The 20,030-nt window shown below is 40.7% G+C and overlaps 1 protein-coding gene across 1 annotated transcript in view; it reads left to right on the forward strand.

The window, feature by feature from the left end:
- Positions 1-20,030, forward strand: part of MICU2 (mitochondrial calcium uptake 2) — a 147,570-nt gene that overhangs the window by 102,454 nt on the left and 25,086 nt on the right. The window contains exon 7 of the mRNA XM_058722464.1: positions 9,407-9,469. Coding sequence (XP_058578447.1) covers positions 9,407-9,469 — 63 coding nt within the window. The remainder of the gene's footprint in view (positions 1-9,406; positions 9,470-20,030) is intronic.

The following is a 20,030-nucleotide window of genomic DNA, read 5'->3' on the forward strand; positions in this document are numbered from 1 at the left end:
ATGCATATATGGTCAATTAAATCATGACAAAGGAGGCAAGAATATATCCTCAGGAAAAAACAGTCTCTTCAGTAAATGGTACTGGGAAAACCAGACAGCTACATGCAAAAGAATGAAACTAACTATACCACTGTCTTCCACCATACACAAAATTGACTCAAAATGCATTAAAGATTTGAATATAAGACCAGAAAGTATAAAACTTCTAGAAGAAAACATAGGCGTTTAGCTCCTTGACATTGCTCTTAGCAAAACATATATATATATATAATCAGACTGCAAAGGGAATGGCAACAAGGTATAAATAAACAAATGAACTACAGCAAACTAAAAGGCTTCGTGCACAACACAGGAAACCATCAACACAACAAAAAGGCAGTCTGTTGACTCGGAGAAGATATTTGCAAATCATATTCTGATAAGAGGTTAATATCCAAAACGTGTAAAGAACTCATTCAGTTCAACACACACACAAAAGCAAAAGCAAACCCTCTGTTTTAGGAAATGAGCGGAGGATCTGAATAAGCATTTTTCCAAATAAGACATGCAGATGGCCAACAGACACATGATAAGATGCTCAACATCACTAATTATCAGGGAAGCACACATCAAAACCACAAGGAGGTATCACCTCACACCTGTCAGAATGGCTGTCGTCAGAAAGGCAGGAGGTGGAAGTGCAGGCAAGGATATAGAGAAAGGGAACACTTGTGCCTCGTCGGTGCAGATGTAAATCGGTGCAGCCGCTGAGGAAAACAGTATGGAAGATTCTCCAAAAACTAAAATCAGAACTATTACGTGATTCGGCAGTTCTACTTGTAGGTACTTACCCCAAGAAAATGAAAACACTAGTTCGGACATCTGTTTGTCTCAGCATTGTTCACTATAGTCAAGCTATGGAAACAAGCAACATGTTCATCAGTGGATGAATGGCTGAAGAAGTAGTACGTGTGTGTGATGCAGTATTACCCAGCCGTGAAAAAGAAGGCCGTCTTGCCTTTTGTGCCAACGTGGATGGACCTTTAGGATATGTTCATGCTTCGCGAACTAAGAGAAAAACAGACACCATATGGTTTTCCTTGTACGTGGAATCTAGAAAACAAAACAAATGAACAAACAAAACAAGACTCCTAGACAGAGAGAACAGATTGGTGGTTGCCAGAGGAGAGTGGTTGGAGAGGTGAGTGAAACGGAACAAGGGGATCAAGACGTACAAATTTTCAGTCATAAAAGAAGCAAGTCATGGGGATATGGTATACAGCATAGTGACCGTAGTCAGTAACATTGTATTGCATATTATGTAACTCGGTATGATAACAGAGGAAAACAAGATTTATCGTGGTGATCATCTCACAGTATATACAAATATCAGGTCATTATGTTGTGTACCTGAAACTCATAAGTGCTATGTCAGTTATACCTCAATTTATTTTATTTTTTTTCCATCGCAAGTGCACTCCTTGAGCCCCATCACCCATTTCACCCATCCTCCCATCCACCCCTCTCTGGTAACCATCAGGTTGTTCTTTACAGTTAAGAGACTGTTTCTTGCTTTGTCTCTCTCCTTTGTTTTTTTTTTTCTTTGTTCATTTGTTTTGCTTCTTAAATTCCACATATGAATAAGATCATACTTATACCTCAATTTTAAAAATTACAGCAGAGAGTAAAAGGACATTTACACTAATTATTTGAATAACTATTTCATTTCCATGGTCATTCTATTAGGAAGCTTAAGCATGTAACATTTTATATTTGAAATTTTATTCGACAAACCTAACAGTTCTCAGATCAGAACATATTTAAAGGGTATGGGATATTTGTTTTGTTTTATAAATTATCTGAATGTTTCTCCAGTAAATTTTACTTATTGCTGTTCCTACCATAAGTTCTAATGCATAATGAGAGTAAGTGATGAAAATTACTTTAATCCCCAAAACCTAGATGTAACAAAGTAATATGGAAAGCAAATACAAAAATAACAGGAAATATGTTAATATAAAGCCTCTTAAAAATGTCCTAAAACATGCATTTCCTCCATTTGTTCCTTTTGGGTTATGCAGTATATTCACGTTTCGTTAATATCCAGACCTAGAAACTGTGAAGTTGTTGCTTAATTCTCTATCCCAAAAACAAGTAAAATAGCAACTCTCTGAATAAGCTGTTTCTGTCAGATAATAATAAACAATGCCAGCAATGATCAAAGCTGGCAGTAGTTAATGCATTTAATCTTTACCTTGATAGATAGCACATCTGCTTATTTGGGCCAAGTGCCAGGGCTTTAGAGCAATTTCTTTAAACAATAGCCTAATGACAAGTCTGTTTACCAGTGTGAATTTCTCCTTAGGTGGTCCTTTCATTTCACATTGATTCCATACTGGCAAGAAGGCTTTTGCTCTTCATATAGTAGTGTTATAACTTTATCATGCTGAATATACCTGCTGGAGTTACTATTAAGTACATGTAAAAGCCTTCAGTAGAATTTATTCTTCTTGATTTTCAGTTAATGTTCTTGTTTCAGAATTTAAACTCTCACGATTGTGAAAGCAAAAATAAGTTAAATCAACCCTATATACATTTCTTCATTTTCGGCCTGTAATTGAAAATCCGGATCAATGTAAATTTAAATAGCTTGGCAGTGCTTCAGTAATCCTAGAATTTGTATTTGGTGAATGTGCTCATGTATTCTGACCACTTTACTTTCTTTGTTTCTCTCAAAGCACCCTGATTTCTGCCACAAACTGTCTTTTTCCCTCTGCCCAGAATGTCCTATCCCCATTCCTTTGGTAGCTTTTATCCGGCAGATCTCAGCCCAAATGTCAGGTGCTCACAAAGAACCACCCGGAATAAACCTAGCAGTAACCCAGCAGTCTCAGAGTCCTGTTACCCCACTTTTGTTTTATCTTACTCTAGTCCTACACTTGACATTATTTGAAACTCTCTTACTGATTTGTTCACTGTTATCTCTAGTCCGTTAGAATGTAAGTTTCGTGACAGCAAGGATATGATCTGTCCTTAACTGCTATATTCTCAACACTTGGAACAGCACTTTCATTGCATGATAGGCACTTAGCATATTGCTAGCATGAATCTGTGTCGTGTACAGCCATTTGAGGAAGTATCTCAGGAAACCAGAGAGTCCTTTTGGCAGAAGAGAATACAGCTGACCTTTGAACAGCGTGGGTCTGAGCTACACAGGTCCACCTACACGCAGGTTTCTTTTACAGCACTGTAAATGTATTTTCTCTTCCTTGTGATTTTCTTAATATTTAAGATATATTTAAGAATATCTTTAGCTTACTTTATTGTAAGAACACAGTATATAATGCACACAACATACAAAATATGTTTATGTTATCAGTAATGCTCTCAGTCAACAATAGGCTATTAGTAAGTTTTGGGGGACTCAAAAGTTATGCGCAGATTTTCGGCTACACAGGTTTGGCACCCCAACCTCTGTGTTTCTGCTCTTTCAAATGGAGCTTTTACTGTAGAACTAAATATATAGCAGTATAGTCTTCAGGCTACAGTAAGACCTGGCATAAGCCCCTCCCTGAGTACAGACTGAAATATTGTAGATGCGACACTAACATGACGAGGGTTTCTTTTTTTATTATTTTATTTTACATTTTTTTGACCGTAGCTGACACACAGTGCTACATTAGTTCCAGGTGGACAGCATAGTGCTTCAGTAACGCTGTGTTAGGCTGTGGTCACTCACCCTGAGTGTAGTTAACCACCTGTCATCATGCCGTGCTATCACAGTGCCATTAACTGTATTCCCTTTGCTTTTATTTTCATGACTCATTCTTTCCATAACTAGCAGCCTGTACCTCCTGCTCCCTTTTGCCCAGTTGCCATCCCCCCATTGCCCTCCCCTCTGGCAACCATCAATCTGTTCTGTGTATTTATAGATCTGATTCTGCTGGTTCGTCTATTCATTTGTTTTGTTTTTTAAGTTCCAATATAAGTGAGATCATACGGTGTTTGTCTTCCTCTGACTTACTTCACTTAGCTTAATATCCTCTGGGTCCATCCATGTTGTCACAGATAGCAAGATCTTGTCCTTTTTAATGCCTAAATAATATTCCATTGTATGTTTATCCCACATCTTTATCAGTTCATCTGTGGATGGACACTTGGGTTGCTTCTGTATCTTGGCTATTATAAAGAATGCTGCAATAAACATAGGGGTGTACATATCTTTTCAAAGTAGTGTTTTTGTTCTCTTTGAATGAATACCCAGTGGTGGAATTATTGGATTAGGTGGTGTTTCTGTTTTTAATTTTTTGAGACACCGCCATACTGTTTTACCAATTTACCAACAGTGCACGAGGGTTCCTCTTCTCTGCGTCCTCGCCAGTACTCACTGTCTCTTCATATGGCAAACTTTATCTTTATGCTTTATGCTTTAGGACAGACCCCTATTGTTCTAAATTCCCCACCATATTGGAACAAGCCAATATTATAATACGCCTCCTAAAAAATTCTCATTTCAGTGAACTAATCCTATTTGCTTTGTTTTGTTTGTAACTATTTTATGACTGTGTGAAGATTATAACAGCTATATTAAATGTCATAATAAAAGAAATGTTTTAAGTTTTGTACAAAAAAGTATAATCCTTATGGGTAACATCTGTTTTTACTTTTAAATTGTTACCTGTATGATAAATTTTGAATAATTTTCAGTACTGGATCTAATTTTAGAACTTGAAGAGGGTCCAAATTGCCAATGTTAGGGGAGCCTGGGTGGCTCAGTCGGTTAAGCGTCCGACTTCAGCTCAGGTCATCATCTCACGGTCCGTGAGTTCGAGCCCCGCGTCGGGCTCTGTGCTGACAGCTCAGAGCCTGGAGCCCATTTCAGATTCTGTGTCTCCCTCTCTCTCTGCCCCTCCCCTGTTCATACTCTGTCTCTCTCTGTCTCAAAAATAAAAAAAAAAATGTTAAAAAAAAAAAATTTAAAAAATTACCAATGTTAGAAATGAAAAGGAGATAACACCACAGATTCTGCAAATATCAGAGGATTAAAATGGAATATTGTGAACAGCTTATTCACATGTGACTGTAAATTTGATAACTCAGATGAACTGGACAGATGCCTTAAAAAAAAAAAAAAAAAAAAAAAAAAAAAAAAAAAAACTTACCAAAACTAAAAGAGATAGAAATCTGAATAGCCCTTTACAAATGAATTTAATTTATCAAAAACTTTCCCACACACAAATGTTCAGGGCCAGATGGTTTTACTGGTGAAATCTATCAAGCATTTAAGGAGGAAGAAGTGCCAGATTTTCACAAAGTCTTGCAGAAAATACAAGAAAATGGAACAATTCCCTCTTATAACTGGCATATCCCTGATAACTAAAATTTGGCAAAGATCTAACAAGAAAAGTAAATTATAGACCAAATTTCATCATAAACAAAGATACAAAATACTTAGAGCAAGACACATTGTATACTATATAAAAAATTCACGAAAATCAAGTGATATTTATGCAGAGAATAGAAATTTGTTTAATGATTAAAAATCAACTCAGTTCAATCCATCAGATTGACAGTAAAGTAGAGATCAACATGACCCTATCACTATATGCATATAAAGCATTCAATAGAATAAGCACGTTCATGACAAAACTCAGCAAAGTAGAAACAGAAGAAAACTTTTTCAGTCTGATAGAGGGCGTTTACAAAAGGCTTAAAGGTGACATCATGATACAAGATTAAATACAGGGGCGCCTGGGGGGCTCAGTCAGTTAAGCGTCCCACTTCAGCTCAGGTCATGATCTCGCAGTCTGTGAGTTCAAACCCCACGTCGGGCTCTGTGCTGACAGCTTGGAGCCTGGAGCCTGCTTCACATTCTGTGTCTCCCTCTCTCTCTCTGCTCCTGCCCCGCTCATGCTCTCTCTTTCTTCTCTCAAAAATAAATAAAGATTTTTAAAAAAAAGATTAAATATGGAATGTTGTCCCTTTATGATCAGAAAGAAGGCAAGGATGTATTTTCATATCTCTTCTATTCAACATTTTACTAGTGATTCTAATGATAATAGCGATACAGGTTGGGGGAAAAGGGATAGAAGATTGGAAAGGAAGAAGTAAATTTGACTCTATTCACAGATAACATGATTGTGCGTAGATAATTCTAAGTGATCAACAAGAAAAGGAAAGCCTATTATAACTAAAAGCAAATTTAGGAAGATCAATATGGAGAAATCAATTGTATTTCCATATACTAGTAGTATAGTTGGAAAAGGAAATGAAAATCAGTTCTCCTTTGCATGATATCAAATAACATAAAGTAAGTAGAAACAAATTTAATAAAAACCATTCACCAAAAACTTCAGACATTGCCAACAGAAATTCAAAGAGACTTAAATAAATGGAGGAATATACCAGGGAAATGGTTAGACGATTCAGCAGTGTTAAGATGTCAGTTCTTCCCAAATTGGTCTAAAGATTTAACTTCCCCAAGCGAAATCCCAGCAGGCTTTTTTTTTTTTTTTTTTTTTTTTTTGGTAGAAAGTACAAGCTGATGTTAAAGCGGATATGTAAAGGCAGAGAACCTAAAACACTGCAATCAATTTTGAAAAATAAGAACAAATCTGGATAACTCACACTCCCTGACTTAAGACTTAATTGCAAAGCTACAATAATGGTTACAGTGTGATACTGACTTAAGGATGGGCAAGTAGATCAATGGAGGATACTAAAGAACCGACACTTAGATGGTCACTTAATTCTCAATAAAGTCACCGACCCAGTTCATAGAAAAGAAAAGGTCTTTTCAATAAATGACACTAGAACAATTGGATATGTATATGAAAAAAATAGTTATGACCCCTGCTCACACCATATGTAGGCATAGCTTGGAGACACCTCCCCCCTCTCTCTGTCTCTTCCCAGCTCACACTCTGTCTCTGTCTCTCTCAAAACTAAAGAAATGTTAAAAATTTTTTTTTGGAAAAAAAAAAGAAAGAAAATGAATAGGCGAACTGTAGGATGGGAGAAAATATTTTCCAAACATATATCTGACAAAGGACTCATTCAGAATATATAAAGAACTCTTACCACTTAATAACTTAGAGTTCAGAACGAATTAACTGTTCCCCTCCTAGGAATTCATCCAAGAGAAATACTAAAACATACATTTACATACATAAAATAAGAATTATGCAAGGAAGTGTATGGCAGAGATCTGCCGTACAAACATAGTGCATATAGTTAAGACTGTGGTGTTGTACATTTAGAAACTTAAGAAGGGCACCTGGGTGGCTCAGTCGGTTGAGCATCACCTTCTGCTTATGTCATGCTCTCACGGTTTGTGGGTTCGAGCCCCGCATCGGGCTCTGTGCAGATAGCTCAGAGCCTGGAGCCTGCTTCAGATTCTGTCTCTCTCTCTCTCTCTCAAAAATAAACATGAAGGGGCACCTGGGTGGCTCAGTCGGTTGAGCATCCGACTTCGGCTCAGGTCATGATCTCAGTTTGTGAGTTCGAGCCCCGCGTCAGGCTCTGTGCTAACAGCTCGGAGCCTGGAGCCTGCTTCGGATTCCGCGTCTCCCTCTCTCTCTGCCCCTCCCCTGCTCATGCTCTGTCTCTCAATAATAAATAAACGTTAAAAAAAAATTTTTAATAAAAAAAATAAACATGAAAAAAAGTTTAAAAAAAAAGAAGGTACATCACATGCTAAGTGTTCTTAGACCAAGGGAAAAGGAAACAGGGACACGAATCTCTTGGAAGTGATGGGTATGTTTATTACCTCGATTGTGGTGATGTATCTCAGATGCATGCATGTGTCCAAACTCATCAAGAGGTATATACATCAATGCGTGCAATTTTTTGTATATTAAGTATACTTCAGTAAAGCCGGGGGTGGTGGGGAAAGAAAATTTATGGGAGCTTGATTCACAGTAGTCAAACACTAGAGACAATGCAAACATCTGCCAACAAGTGAATGGACAAGTAGTGATCTATTCAGACAATGGGACACAACTCAACAGTAAAAACAGACTACTTCTGTTCAAACGTAAATGAATCTCAAAACCGTTATGCAGAGAGAAGGTTGATAGCACAAAAGAATACATACTATCATTTATTTGATATCATTTATTTGAATTTCTAAAATAAGTGAAACTCATTTAGATGGAGGAAAACAATCAGAAGTCTAATATTCCTCTGTGGGGATGAAGAGAGAAAGGATTGACTGAGAAGAGACACAAAGAACTTTCTGAGAAAATAGAAATGTTCTATACCAGGGTAGGAGGACAGGTTACTCAGGTATATCCACTTGTCAAAATTGTATGGCCGTAATTTGTACATTCAATGTATATAAATTTTTCCTCAAGAGATATAAATAACAATGGAAAAGGAATTGGGAATGGGCAGAATCCTGATAATTGTTGAAGGTGAATAATGTGCGGTTTATTACAGAGTTCTCTTTGCTGTGTTTGAAATTTTCCATCATAAAAGTTTTTTAAGGTAGTGCAGTAAGCAAAGGGAGAAAGATATTGAAGTTGGCATTGTACTATTTGATTGTCAACTTGAAAAATAAGGGTAAAACAAATGGAAGACTTTTCAACACTTTTTCTCTAAGATAAGTTTGAGGGAGGAGATGTGAAAAAGTTTGAGGGACTTAGAGATAAACTGTTTACCTAGAACAAACATCATAGAGGCAGCCGAACTTGAGATGATTAATTTGGAATTTACCAATTTTCAGATTATTAACAAAGAAGTAGCCTAGGAAAAAAAAAATGAGTGAAGGTTTGTCTCCTAATCCGTTCAAATCCATAGTTTCAGATTTTGTCTGCATTTAATTTTTGTTTTAAACCTTTTTTTTTTTTAATTTGCTTTCCTTTTGAGGATTGGTACAAATGACTCTGAAAGGTAGGTTTCTAAATGTACTCAGTCTCAAGGTACTATTGACAATTTTATTAATGACAGAAATGTAGGTTTTTAAATTATTTTGATGCTTTATGAGTGCATATGGGGAAGAAGACCATTTGTATGATACAAGTGGCTTTTTAAGAGCTACATACTTGAAAATGTGGCCATGAATTATCAATGATACAAAAATTAATTATGAATGAAAATTCTGTTGAAGAATGAGGATAATTATGAAATTCTTATAGAGTGATATCTTTAGAATATGTATGTATTAAGTAAACTAGCTTTCTTAGGAGGAAAAAATGATTCAAATTATAAAAGTGGTAACATTGATACTTGCATATCAGTTTTTCCTTCGATTCCTACCTGATTTAAGAAAAAATAACTAACACTATTAGCTATAATGCAGAAGGAGTTTAAGTTAATGTTTAACGACTCGTATATGTTTTAAAAGGAAAACTGAGTATCTTTTTCTTAGACTATTTTGAAAAGTCCAGTAGATACACATCTGAATTCATGTTTGCCGTCTTTTCAGCTGCAGAAGATCATAAGTAAACAAGATGATTTGAAGACAACAGCTAATGGAACGGACTGCCAGGTATGTGCAGATAAACTCATATTTCCAGACAGATGATGTTTACAGTAGCTTCTCTATTTGTTACATCAACATCCCGACAGAGTTGGGAAATTTATCAGTAACTTTATTTGTCCAAACACCTTGAAGCAATGCGCTGCATTCCCATGGCCCGGACTTCAAAAGGCCCACAAGAGGCTGTGCAGAGAGCAGCCAGCCAGCTGTCCCTGAGCACTGAGTGCTTCCAGTGCCCGTATGTGCGCTCAGAGATACTTCGTGTGCGTATAAGGGTGTCTGTAAAGAAGCAACTGAATACATCTGTATGTCCTTTGTTTCCAATTTCCCCACAAGGAGTAGCACACTGCATTGTGCCACACTTTCCCGTTTTTCCTCAATACCTCTCAACATCTCCTTTTTCACAGCTCCATAGTGTGTTGTCATGTGGATATAAGCAGCTTGTGTAATCATTCCCCTCTTTAAAGACATTTAATATATGTCCAGTCTTCTGATCTTGCAAATAATGCTGCAATTAATAATCCTGTAATTATAACATTTTTTATATATGGGAATGTATCCGAAGGATAACTTCCCAGAAACGTGATTGCTGGGTCAAAAGGTTGAGCATTTCTAAGGTTGTCGATAAACTTTGACAAGTAGTGGCAAGTATCTTCTGTAGAAAATGAACCATTTTTCATTCCCACCACTAATGTGTATCAGTAAATTTTCTATGGATAATCTTTCAATCAGCTCTAGTCCTGCAGCATATTTACCACGAGATTTTCTTAAATTTTCAAGTCATTTCATTTTTTAGAGCATGTCTTCAAATTTTTCAAATTATTAAAATCACAATTCTTTCTTAGATGTCATCCCTTTGAGCAATCCTGTGCTGGACTTCCTTTTTCCATATCCAAGTCCTTGAATGGAATTCCCTTTTCCTAGATGTCTGTGTCCTGTGCGTTCCCATCTTACCCTGTATGTCCGCCATCATAACACCTGTCACATGTTAGGATAATTCCCTAATTGTCTGTGTCCTTCTCTGAACTATAAGCATCATTCCTCTCTTTACAATTGTTTGAAGTTAGTTAGGGAGCAGTCCACAAGACCACCCTCAGGTTCCATAATTCACTGGAAGGACTCCCAGAGCTCACTGAAAGTTGTTAGGTTCGTGGTTACATTTTCTTACAGTGAGCAGATACAGATTAAAATCAACCAGAGGAAGAGACGCATGAGGCAGAGGTCCGGAAAGTCCCACAAGCAGAGGTTCCATTTGACCTCTCCTGGTAGAGTCATGGACGGTGTCAACTTTCCCAGCAAAGACGTATAACTGTACACCCGGAATAGTGCCCACTACTCCAGAGATTTTCTGGGGGTCAGCCATATAAACCTGGGTGGCTCCCCACGTGGTTAACGTCTGTTCCTAGCCATTCTGGAGGTCAGGCTGAGAGCCTGTGAGCCAGGCCACCATGCTAAATCTCATGGTTAGTCTGGGATGGCCCCAAGCCCCCAAGTAGATAAGACCCTTCACGTGGAGATCACCTCCCAGCAGCCCAGGACAAAGGCCAGACCTCTACGTGGGTACAGTTAATTCTTCACTACAAAAATTGTATCTAGTTGTATCTGCATAGCCTGGGAAAGCACCAGGCATGCTCTACCTGCTCAGCAAATATTTGTGAATGAATGAGCAAATATTTAATCATATGAATGTAACATTTTTATTATTGATTGTTAAGATTGCTTTTAAATATTTGCTATTAGAAACATGCCCGCAGTACGTAGCTAAACATGTAAATTTAGGAGAGCTCTAAAGGTGAGATTGTTGGGTCAGAGGCATGGATACTTTTAAGACTTTTGATTCCCGTAGCCAAACTGCCTTCTGGAAGGGTTATGAAACTTACAGTTCCCACCGCCGTTGAGTAGGCATGTCCGCCTGTCAGCAGTCTCTCTGGGGTTGGTATCTGTTTTGTTTTTGGTTAAGCAGTGCCCTTTGATGGGGGAAAAGGTATCTCAGCTGTTCTTTTTTCAAGACATTTTATAAAGTTTCTGTTTTTGTTCTTTGGGAATTTCTTTACGTTTTTCTTCGTATTTATTTTTAAGAGTATTTATGTTTAAGAATATTAACCTAGTGTCTTAAAATTAATGAAATTTTTGTCAGGTTTGGTTTTGTTTATGGTGTTTTGGTTATAAGTCTTTTTATTTTTATGTGGTCATATTTGTTGGTCTTTTAATTTTATTATCTGGTTACTTTCATTTTATTATCTAGTTACTTTCATTTTTTAAAATGTCTTTCCTCCATCGAAATCGGTTAGAAATACTAACCTGTGTTATCCTCTGGTTTAGTTATGCTTTTGTTTTTTTACATTTCGTTTTTTTCATTCATCTGAAGTTTGTTTCTTAAGGGCATCCCTAGTGACATGACTTTTTTATTGTGCGAAATTCTTTTCCCTCAAGGGAAACGTTACTGCAATTAAACAGGAAATCTATTGGATTTTTATGTTTAGCCTGGCTTCCTAGGAGTCACTCCAGTGTCTGCACGGTTTAGTGTCCAGCCAGAGGTCATGCTGAGACACTGGAGCCATTAAGGTGTGTCCTCTCTTCCCCCTGCTGATGGGTCTGTGTAAGGCTGGGCGTGCATTCACTCTCGAGGCTCTTTTGACCTGTGCCCGCTCTTCGAGCCAAGGACGGGCGGTGAGCTGGAGCCGCTGTGCTCTCCGCTGTGTAATTCGCACAACCCAGAGTGCAGGGAGAGCTCAGCGAGCCCTCGTGGTGGGCTCACCCCCGAAAGCAGTCTTTTGGGTACCTGGCCATCTATCTGCCCGCTTCAAGGAGGCTTGCAGTCTCAGTTAAAGGAGTCACAACGATCCCCAAATAAGTCCCCTCCGTCAGCAGCAGGGAGATGGTTTCGGAGAGCCTGCGGCTCTCTGCTAGAACTGCCCCAGGGTACAGCTGGAAAGGCAGAAAGGCCGTAGACTGTGTGCTGCCCAAAGTTTAGTGGTTCGTTTGAAGAACACGACTCAGGGCGCCTGGGTGGCTCGGTCGGTTAAGACTCTGACTTTGCCTCAGGACATGATCTCACGGTCCATGAGTTTGAGCCCTGCATCGGGCTCCGTGCAGACGGCTCAGAGCCTGGAACCTGCTTCGGATTCTGTCTCCCTTCTCGCTCTCTGCCCCTCCCCTGCTCGCACTCTGTCTCTCAAAAATAAACATTAAAAAAGAAAAAGAAAAACACTTCTCACTTCGTTATATGCCTTTGGTTGAATTCCACAGCACTGAATAGTTGTGTCTTGACCACTTTGTCCAGCTCTCTAGTTTTTAGGGAGAGGACCTCACTCTACCCTGTAGGAAGTCAGAAGACAGTTATCGTGTTTTAAGTGGCCAGTAGATTTACACTGGCTTTTAATAAACATGGTTACTAAGTTCCAAAAGCAAATATTGTAGGTAAATCAACATAGTTAATATGGTATAAAATGTTACCCTTTATTTTTTTTTTAAGTTTATTTATTATTTTTAGAAGAGAGAGTGAGAGCAGGGGAGGGGCAGAGAGAGAGAGAAGGAGACTCAGAAGCCGAAGCAGGCTCCAGGCTCCGAGCTGTCTGCACAGAGCCCGACACGGGGCTTGAACCCATGAACCATGAGATCATGACCTGAGCCGAAGTCGGACGCTTAACCGACTTAGCCACTCAGGCGCCCCTAAAATTTTACCCTTTAAAATAAATACCATACTCTATACCAGAAGCATGAAGTAGAATGTGTTTTGATATGGCTTATATTAATGGCACTGAATGTTTAATAACTAGTTGTTAAGGTATATGAAAAGTAAAGGTTAAGACTTTAAAGGTCTAGGGAGTAAAATCTGTAGCATGGGGAACGTAGTCAGTCGTTTCTTTTTTTTTTTTTTTTTTTAATTTTTTTTTTTTTTTAACGTTTATTTATTTTTGAGACAGAGAGAGACAGAGCATGAACAGGGGAGGGGCAGAGAGAGAGGGAGACACAGAATCCGAAACAGGCTCCAGGCTCTGAGCGGTCAGCACACAGCCTGACGCGGGGCTCGAACTCACGGACCGCGAGATCATGACCTGAACCGAAGTCGGACGCTCCACCGACTGAGCCACCCAGGCGCCCCCATAGTCAGTCGTTTCTTGATGGGGTCATATGGCGACAAGTGGCAGCCATGCTTGTGGGCGTGGCATAATGTACAGAGACGTTGAATCCCTGTGGTTCCCCGAGACTAATGCAACATTGGGGGTCAACTAAGCACAAATAGACAAATTCAAAAACGAAAACAAAAATACTTGAAAGAACGTACATGAAAGAAACTATAACCACGAATTTTAACTCAGGAACATAAGAGAAGATTGGAATACGTAAAAAGAGATGCTTTATTCTTAGCTAGGAATAGTGAGCACCGTAAAGTGGCCAGGTCCCATGAAATCAATCTGTGAATTCCATACAGTCTGGGTCAGAACTCAACGGCTGAGAAATTGGCTTGGGTTTGGCGTGTTTGGGTTTTGGGTGGATTTTTGGCGATAGTGGTCAGAGAGGAAGTGGATGCAGGTAGGAGGTGTTCAAAAACTTGGCAAAATGGTCCTTAACTTCATCTCGAAGAATAAACATGAGAGGGAATGAGAACATTCTGGAAAATGCAGGTAATGAGAGGGATAATGAAGTGGTGTAGTGAGAAACAGAACGGTCAGAATACAAACCCAAAGACATATGGCTGTGGGTATACGATGTAGATATTTTGAATCAGTAGGAAAAAAACGAGTTACCAAATTACTCTTCAGCGACCCAGAAGCCTGGAGGTCTTCCCCGCTCTCTCCTTACCCCTCCCATCCAGTTGCCACGAGTCGCTGCCCCCTCCATCCCCTTGGCTTCTGTTTCCACCACTGTCATCAGACCAGCTTCATTTCCCACTCGACTTACGGCAGCGGCCTCCTGACTCACCTCTCTGCATCCACCTGGGTCATTTCTTTTCAGTTACTCAATTTATTTTTTAATTTACAGCCAAGTTAGCATGCAGTGCACTAGTGATTTCCGGAGTAGATTCCAGTGATTCATCCCCTTTGTATCACACCCAGTGCTCATCCCAACAAGTGTCCTCCTTAATGCCCCTCCCCCATTTGGCCCATCCCCCCTCCCACCACCCCTCCAGCAACCCTCAGTTTGTTCTCTGTATTTAAGAGTCTCTTCTGTTTTGTCCCCCTCCCTGTTTTTATATTATTTTTGCTTCCCTTCCCTATGTTCATCTGTTTTGTATCTTAAAGTCCACATATGAGTGAAGTCATACGATATTTGTCTTTCTCTGACTAATTTCGCCTAGCATAATACTCTGTAATTCCATCCACGTTGTTGCAAATGGCAAGATTTCATTCTTTTTGATCACCGAATAATACTCCATGGTGTGTATATATATATATATATATATATATATATATATATATACACACCACATCTGCATCCATTCATCCGTCGATGGGCATCCGGGCTCTTTCCATACTTTGGCTGTTGTTGAAAGCACTGCTGTAAACATTGGGGTGCATGTGCCTCTTTGAAACAGCACACCTGTGTCATTTCTAGTTCATTTTTCACATTATAGACAGGTGACCTAAAAGCACAAGTAAAATGTGACTGCCCTCTCCAGCCATCCTTCCAGCCTCCAGCTGTGCCATTTTCTCTGTAGCATATACCACAGTGGTTAAGAACTCAGGCCCAGGAAGACTGTTCACATGCTGCTTCATCTGTTAATAGCTGTGTGGCTCTGGGCAAATTAGTTTACTTCTCTTTGCATAAAACTGAGTTTCTTCGTTGTAAACTGAGAATAATAGTAATCTACCTCAGGTGTTTTTGAGGACTAAATTAGTTAATATATTCAAATCTCTTAGAACTGTGCTTAACACATAAGCGATATATGTGTATTTGCTATTATGTTGATGATTGCTGCTTTCTACACCCCAGCCACACAGCCCCATGCTCCGTTGTTCCTGTTTGCAAAGCTTATTCCCACTTCTCTTTATTTGTGACTTTTTTATTTATTTCGAGAGAGGGTGCCAATGAACGAGGGGCAGAGAGAGAGGACAAGAGAGAGAATCCTGTGCGGGCTCTGCTCTGTCAGTGCAAAGCCCAAAGCGGGGTCGAGCTCACCCGCCGCGGGGCTTGAACTCATGAGCTGAGATCGTGACCTGAGCAGAAGTCGGATGCTTAACCGACCGAGCCACCCAGGTGCCCCCCCCCCACCACTTCGTATTTTCTTAACTTCAGTTCAAACCTTAGATCTCCGTTTAAACGGTATTTTTCTTAGGAAAGCCTCCCCTGAGCTGCCCTCATAGCTCCTTGAATTTCTTCCCAATACTTCCGTTGTTGGATTACTATTTTTAATAACTTGTTTAATGCCCAGTTACCCAAGAGGAACAGGAAACCATGGAGCCCCAAGGCCTAACAAAATGTCTGACACATGATGGGCATTTACTACATCCTTGTATGTGACTGACTCCTGGGGTGACTGGCTAAACAGTTCTGAGTGTGTGTATCAGTTCTCATAGCAAAATAAATTCCAAAGAGATCAAATAATGTCAAAATCAAACTGTGGAAATACTTTAGAACGGGTGGGGCTCTTCTCTCAAGATAGCAGTGTAGGAAAATGCAGAACTCAGCCCATCCCACACAGACACGAAACCCTTAAGTGCACATGGGTCATTTCCCTCTGAGGAAGATCTGAAACTGGAGGAACAGCTTCTCCACAACAAAAGGCAGAAAGACCGCAATGAGATGGATGGGAGAGGCAGAGACAGGGTCTCACCCAAAACCCCACCCCGACACTGCAGCATAACAGTGAGGCTTCTCACCAGTCCAGTGCTTCTCCCAGAAAAGTGATGGGCTGGTGTCCCACTGAAGACACCCCTGTCCCTGGGACCTGACCCAGAGAGACGAGCCCCCAAAACATCTGGCTTAAAAATGCAAAGGGCCGACATCCAAGGGGCCCGAAGTGCTATAGGAAACCGAGATTCCCCTTTTAAGGAACTCACGTGCAGTCTCGCTCTACCCACTACCCAGCAGAAAAATAGCAGTTTGGAAAGCACCACGGCTATAAAAGAAACCAGTTGATAATCTCAGAACGTCTGTTGGGAGAGCAAGGGACCATCGAAACTCTCCCTGGGGACAGAGGTGCTGGCAGAAGCCAACTTTGCACTCTCCGCCTACCCTGCTAGCACCAGTGGGTGGGCTCGGAGGTGGCACCCTCCTCCTGCGTTGCTGAGACGGGTGGGGACAAGCGGTCACCATCCCATCCCACTGCCTCGAGGAAGCTGGAGAGCACACAAGGGTTCACTGCCCCCCTCCCTAGCTGGGGCAGGCAAGCACAACATCCGTGGCATCCTCTCACTCCCTGGATAAAGCTGGGCAGTGGAGACAGTTGCAGCGCTCCCCCACTGGCCGGGGCTGTCATTTTCCCGGCTTAAAGCCAGCATGCGTGCACAGACAAGAAAGTCTCCCACGACATTCCTGAAGTCCACAGGTGTATAGTCAAGACACTTTCCCCTGCTTGTCTGAAGCCAGCAAGCATGCCCTGCCCCATACACCTTGCCTAGCTAACACCAGCAGGTGCATGCCGTCCACACGGGGGCCACCACTCAATCACCTGGCCCTGGTGGCCGAAGTGGCCAACAATCCTGAGCTCCACAGGAACGCTAACACAGTTCTTGGCAGACCACCGCCATCAGGGCACTGCATAGACAGCAGACTGAAACACAGCCCGTCTTCTGGAAAGAAGGCCTATGTACTTAGCTTGGAGCTTCAGTCTAAGGGACAGGCTTCGGGTTTCCCATGCATATATAGATTAAGGAGGTGCCCCCAGAGACCCTAAGCAGGGGCACACCATCCTTGCACACCCCCTCGGCCTTCCAGGTCTCAACTCTGAGAAAGGAGCTCTTACACTTATCTGGAACCCCAGTTTTTTACAGCTGTCACCCAGGGGGCACCTCTAAATCTCCTGGTCTGGAGGCAGCAGGGACTATGATTGTAGCCCCACAGGACTATATATACTTTTATATTTTAAAACTTTTTTTTTTAATGTTCAATTATTTTTGAGAGAGAGAGAGAGACAGAGCACAAGTCAGGGAGGGGCAGAGAGAGAGGGAGACACAGAGTCCGAAGCAGGCTCCAGGGTCTGAGCTGTCAGCACAGAGCCCGACGGGGGGCTTAAACTCACGAACCGTGAGATCATGACCTGAGCCGAAGTCGGACACTTAACCGACTGAGCCACCGAGGCACCCCTATACTTTTATACGTTAAAAGCTGCTGCCTAAGAGTGTGCTTGCAGTCAACCTGAAACTCGGTGTAAATGAGATTCCTCTCTTGGAACAGGCAGGTCTTGGCACACCCTAACACCGGGGACATATCAAGAACGAATCAGGTGGTTTAGACAATTACAAAGGTTCAAGAGACAGCAAAGAGCAAGGTTGGAAGAGAAATTTCATCACCTACACAGGGCACTACTTGAAGACTGAGAGCTGTTTCACCTAATACATAGAAACACACCAAGAGTCAAGCAAAAGGAAGAAACAGAGAAATATGTTCCAAACAGAAGAGTATGATGAAACCTCAGAAAAAGACCTTAATGAGATGGAGAAAAGTAATCTAAAAAAGAATTTAAGGTAACGGACATAAAAATGCTCATAGAACAGGTCCTGGGTGGCTCAGTTAAGTGGCCAACTTCAGCTCAGGTCATGATCTCACGTTTCACGAGTTCAAGCCCCACGTCAGGCTCTCTGTGCTGACAGCTCAGAGCCTGGAGCCTGCTTCACATTCTGTGTCTCCCTCTCTCTCTGCCCTTCCCCCACTCACACTCTGTCTCTCTCTCAAAAAGTGAGTAAACATTTGGAGGGGAAAAAATGCTCAAAGAACTTGGGGGGAGAATGGATGAACACAGTGCGAGCTTCAACAAAGAGATAGTATAAGAAAGGACCAAGAGGGGTTCAGTGGCAGGCTAGATGAAACAGAACAGATCAGTGACCTAGAAGACTGCAGTAGAATTCACCAAAGCAGAGTAATGAAAAGGAAAGAAGTTTTAAAAAATGAAGGTAACTTGAGGAACCTCTTAGACAACATCAAATAGAGTAACACTTACATTATAAGGTCCCAGGAGAAGAGAGAGGAGAGACCAGGAAAGTATTTGAAGAAATAATGGCTAAAAACTTCCCTCACCAGGAGAAGGAAATAGACATGTAGGTCCAGAAGGCTCAGAGGGTTCCAAATAAGAGGAGTCCAAAGAGATCCACACCAAGACACATTGTAATTAAAATGTCAAAAGTTAAAGAGAGAATCTTAAGAGCAGAAAGAGAAAAACAAATCGTCACATACAAGGGAAATCCCATAAGGTTATCAGGAGATTTCTTGGCAGAAACTTTTTGCAGACCAAAAGAGAGTGGCATGGCATATTCAAAGTGGTGAAAGGAAAACATCTTTGAACTAGGAGTGCAGGCACATGTCAAATATTACAAAAGATTGAATCAGTAATCAGAAACCTCCTAAGAAAAGCCCAGGACCAGATGGCTTCATTGGTGAATTCTACCAAACATTCAAAGAACATTTAATGCCTATACTTCTCAAACTCTTCAAAAACATTGAAAAGGAGGGAAGTGGGGCGCCTGGGTGGCGCAGTCGGTTAAGCGTCCGACTTCAGCCAGGTCACGATCTCACGCTCCGTGAGTTCAAGCCCCGCGTCAGGCTCTGGGCTGATGGCTCGGAGCCTGGAGCCTGTTTCCAATTCTGTGTCTCCCTCTCTCTCTGCCCCTCCCCCGTTCATGCTCTGTCTCTCTCTGTCCCAAAAATAAAAAATAAAAAATGTTGAAAAAAAAAAAAAAGAAAAGGAGGGAAGTTCCCAAGCTCATTTTGCAAGGCCAGCATTGCCCTGATACCAAAACCGAAGAAGGACACAGGGAAGGAAGGAAGGAAGGAAGGAAGGAAGGAAGGAAGGAAGGAAGGAAGGAAGGAAGGAAGGAAGGAAGGAAAATGAAAGAAAATGAAAGTAAATAAAATAAAATTACAGGCCGATATGCCTGATGAACATACATGCAGAAATCAACAAAATATTAACAGACCAAAATAACAATACATCAAAAACATCTTACATCGCGATCAAGTGGGATTTATTCCAGGGATGCAAGTATGGTCAGCATCCGCAAATCGATCAAGACGGTATACACATCAGCAAAATGAAGGATAAAAATCATATTATTTTTGTGAATGCACAAAAAAGCATTTGAGAAAATTTAACATCCATTTATGAGAAAAACTCAACAAAATGGATATAAAGGGAATGTACTCCAACATCACAAAGGCCGTAAATGACAGACCCACAACTATCATCCTCCTCAATGGTGAAAAGCTAAAAGCTTCTCGTCTAAGATCAGGAATGAGATAAGGATGCCTACTCATGCCACTTTGATTCAACATAGTATTGGAAGTCCTAGCCAGAACAACTAGGAAAGAAAAAAATCAGTGACATCCAAATTGGAAAGGAAAAAGTAAAACTTTCACTATTTGCAGACAACATGATATGGAAAAAGACTCTACAAAAAAAAAAAAAAAAAAA

The sequence above is a fragment of the Neofelis nebulosa genome, chromosome 1 (assembly GCF_028018385.1).
Source record: "Neofelis nebulosa isolate mNeoNeb1 chromosome 1, mNeoNeb1.pri, whole genome shotgun sequence".
In the NCBI taxonomy this organism is placed as follows: Eukaryota; Metazoa; Chordata; class Mammalia; order Carnivora; family Felidae; genus Neofelis; species Neofelis nebulosa.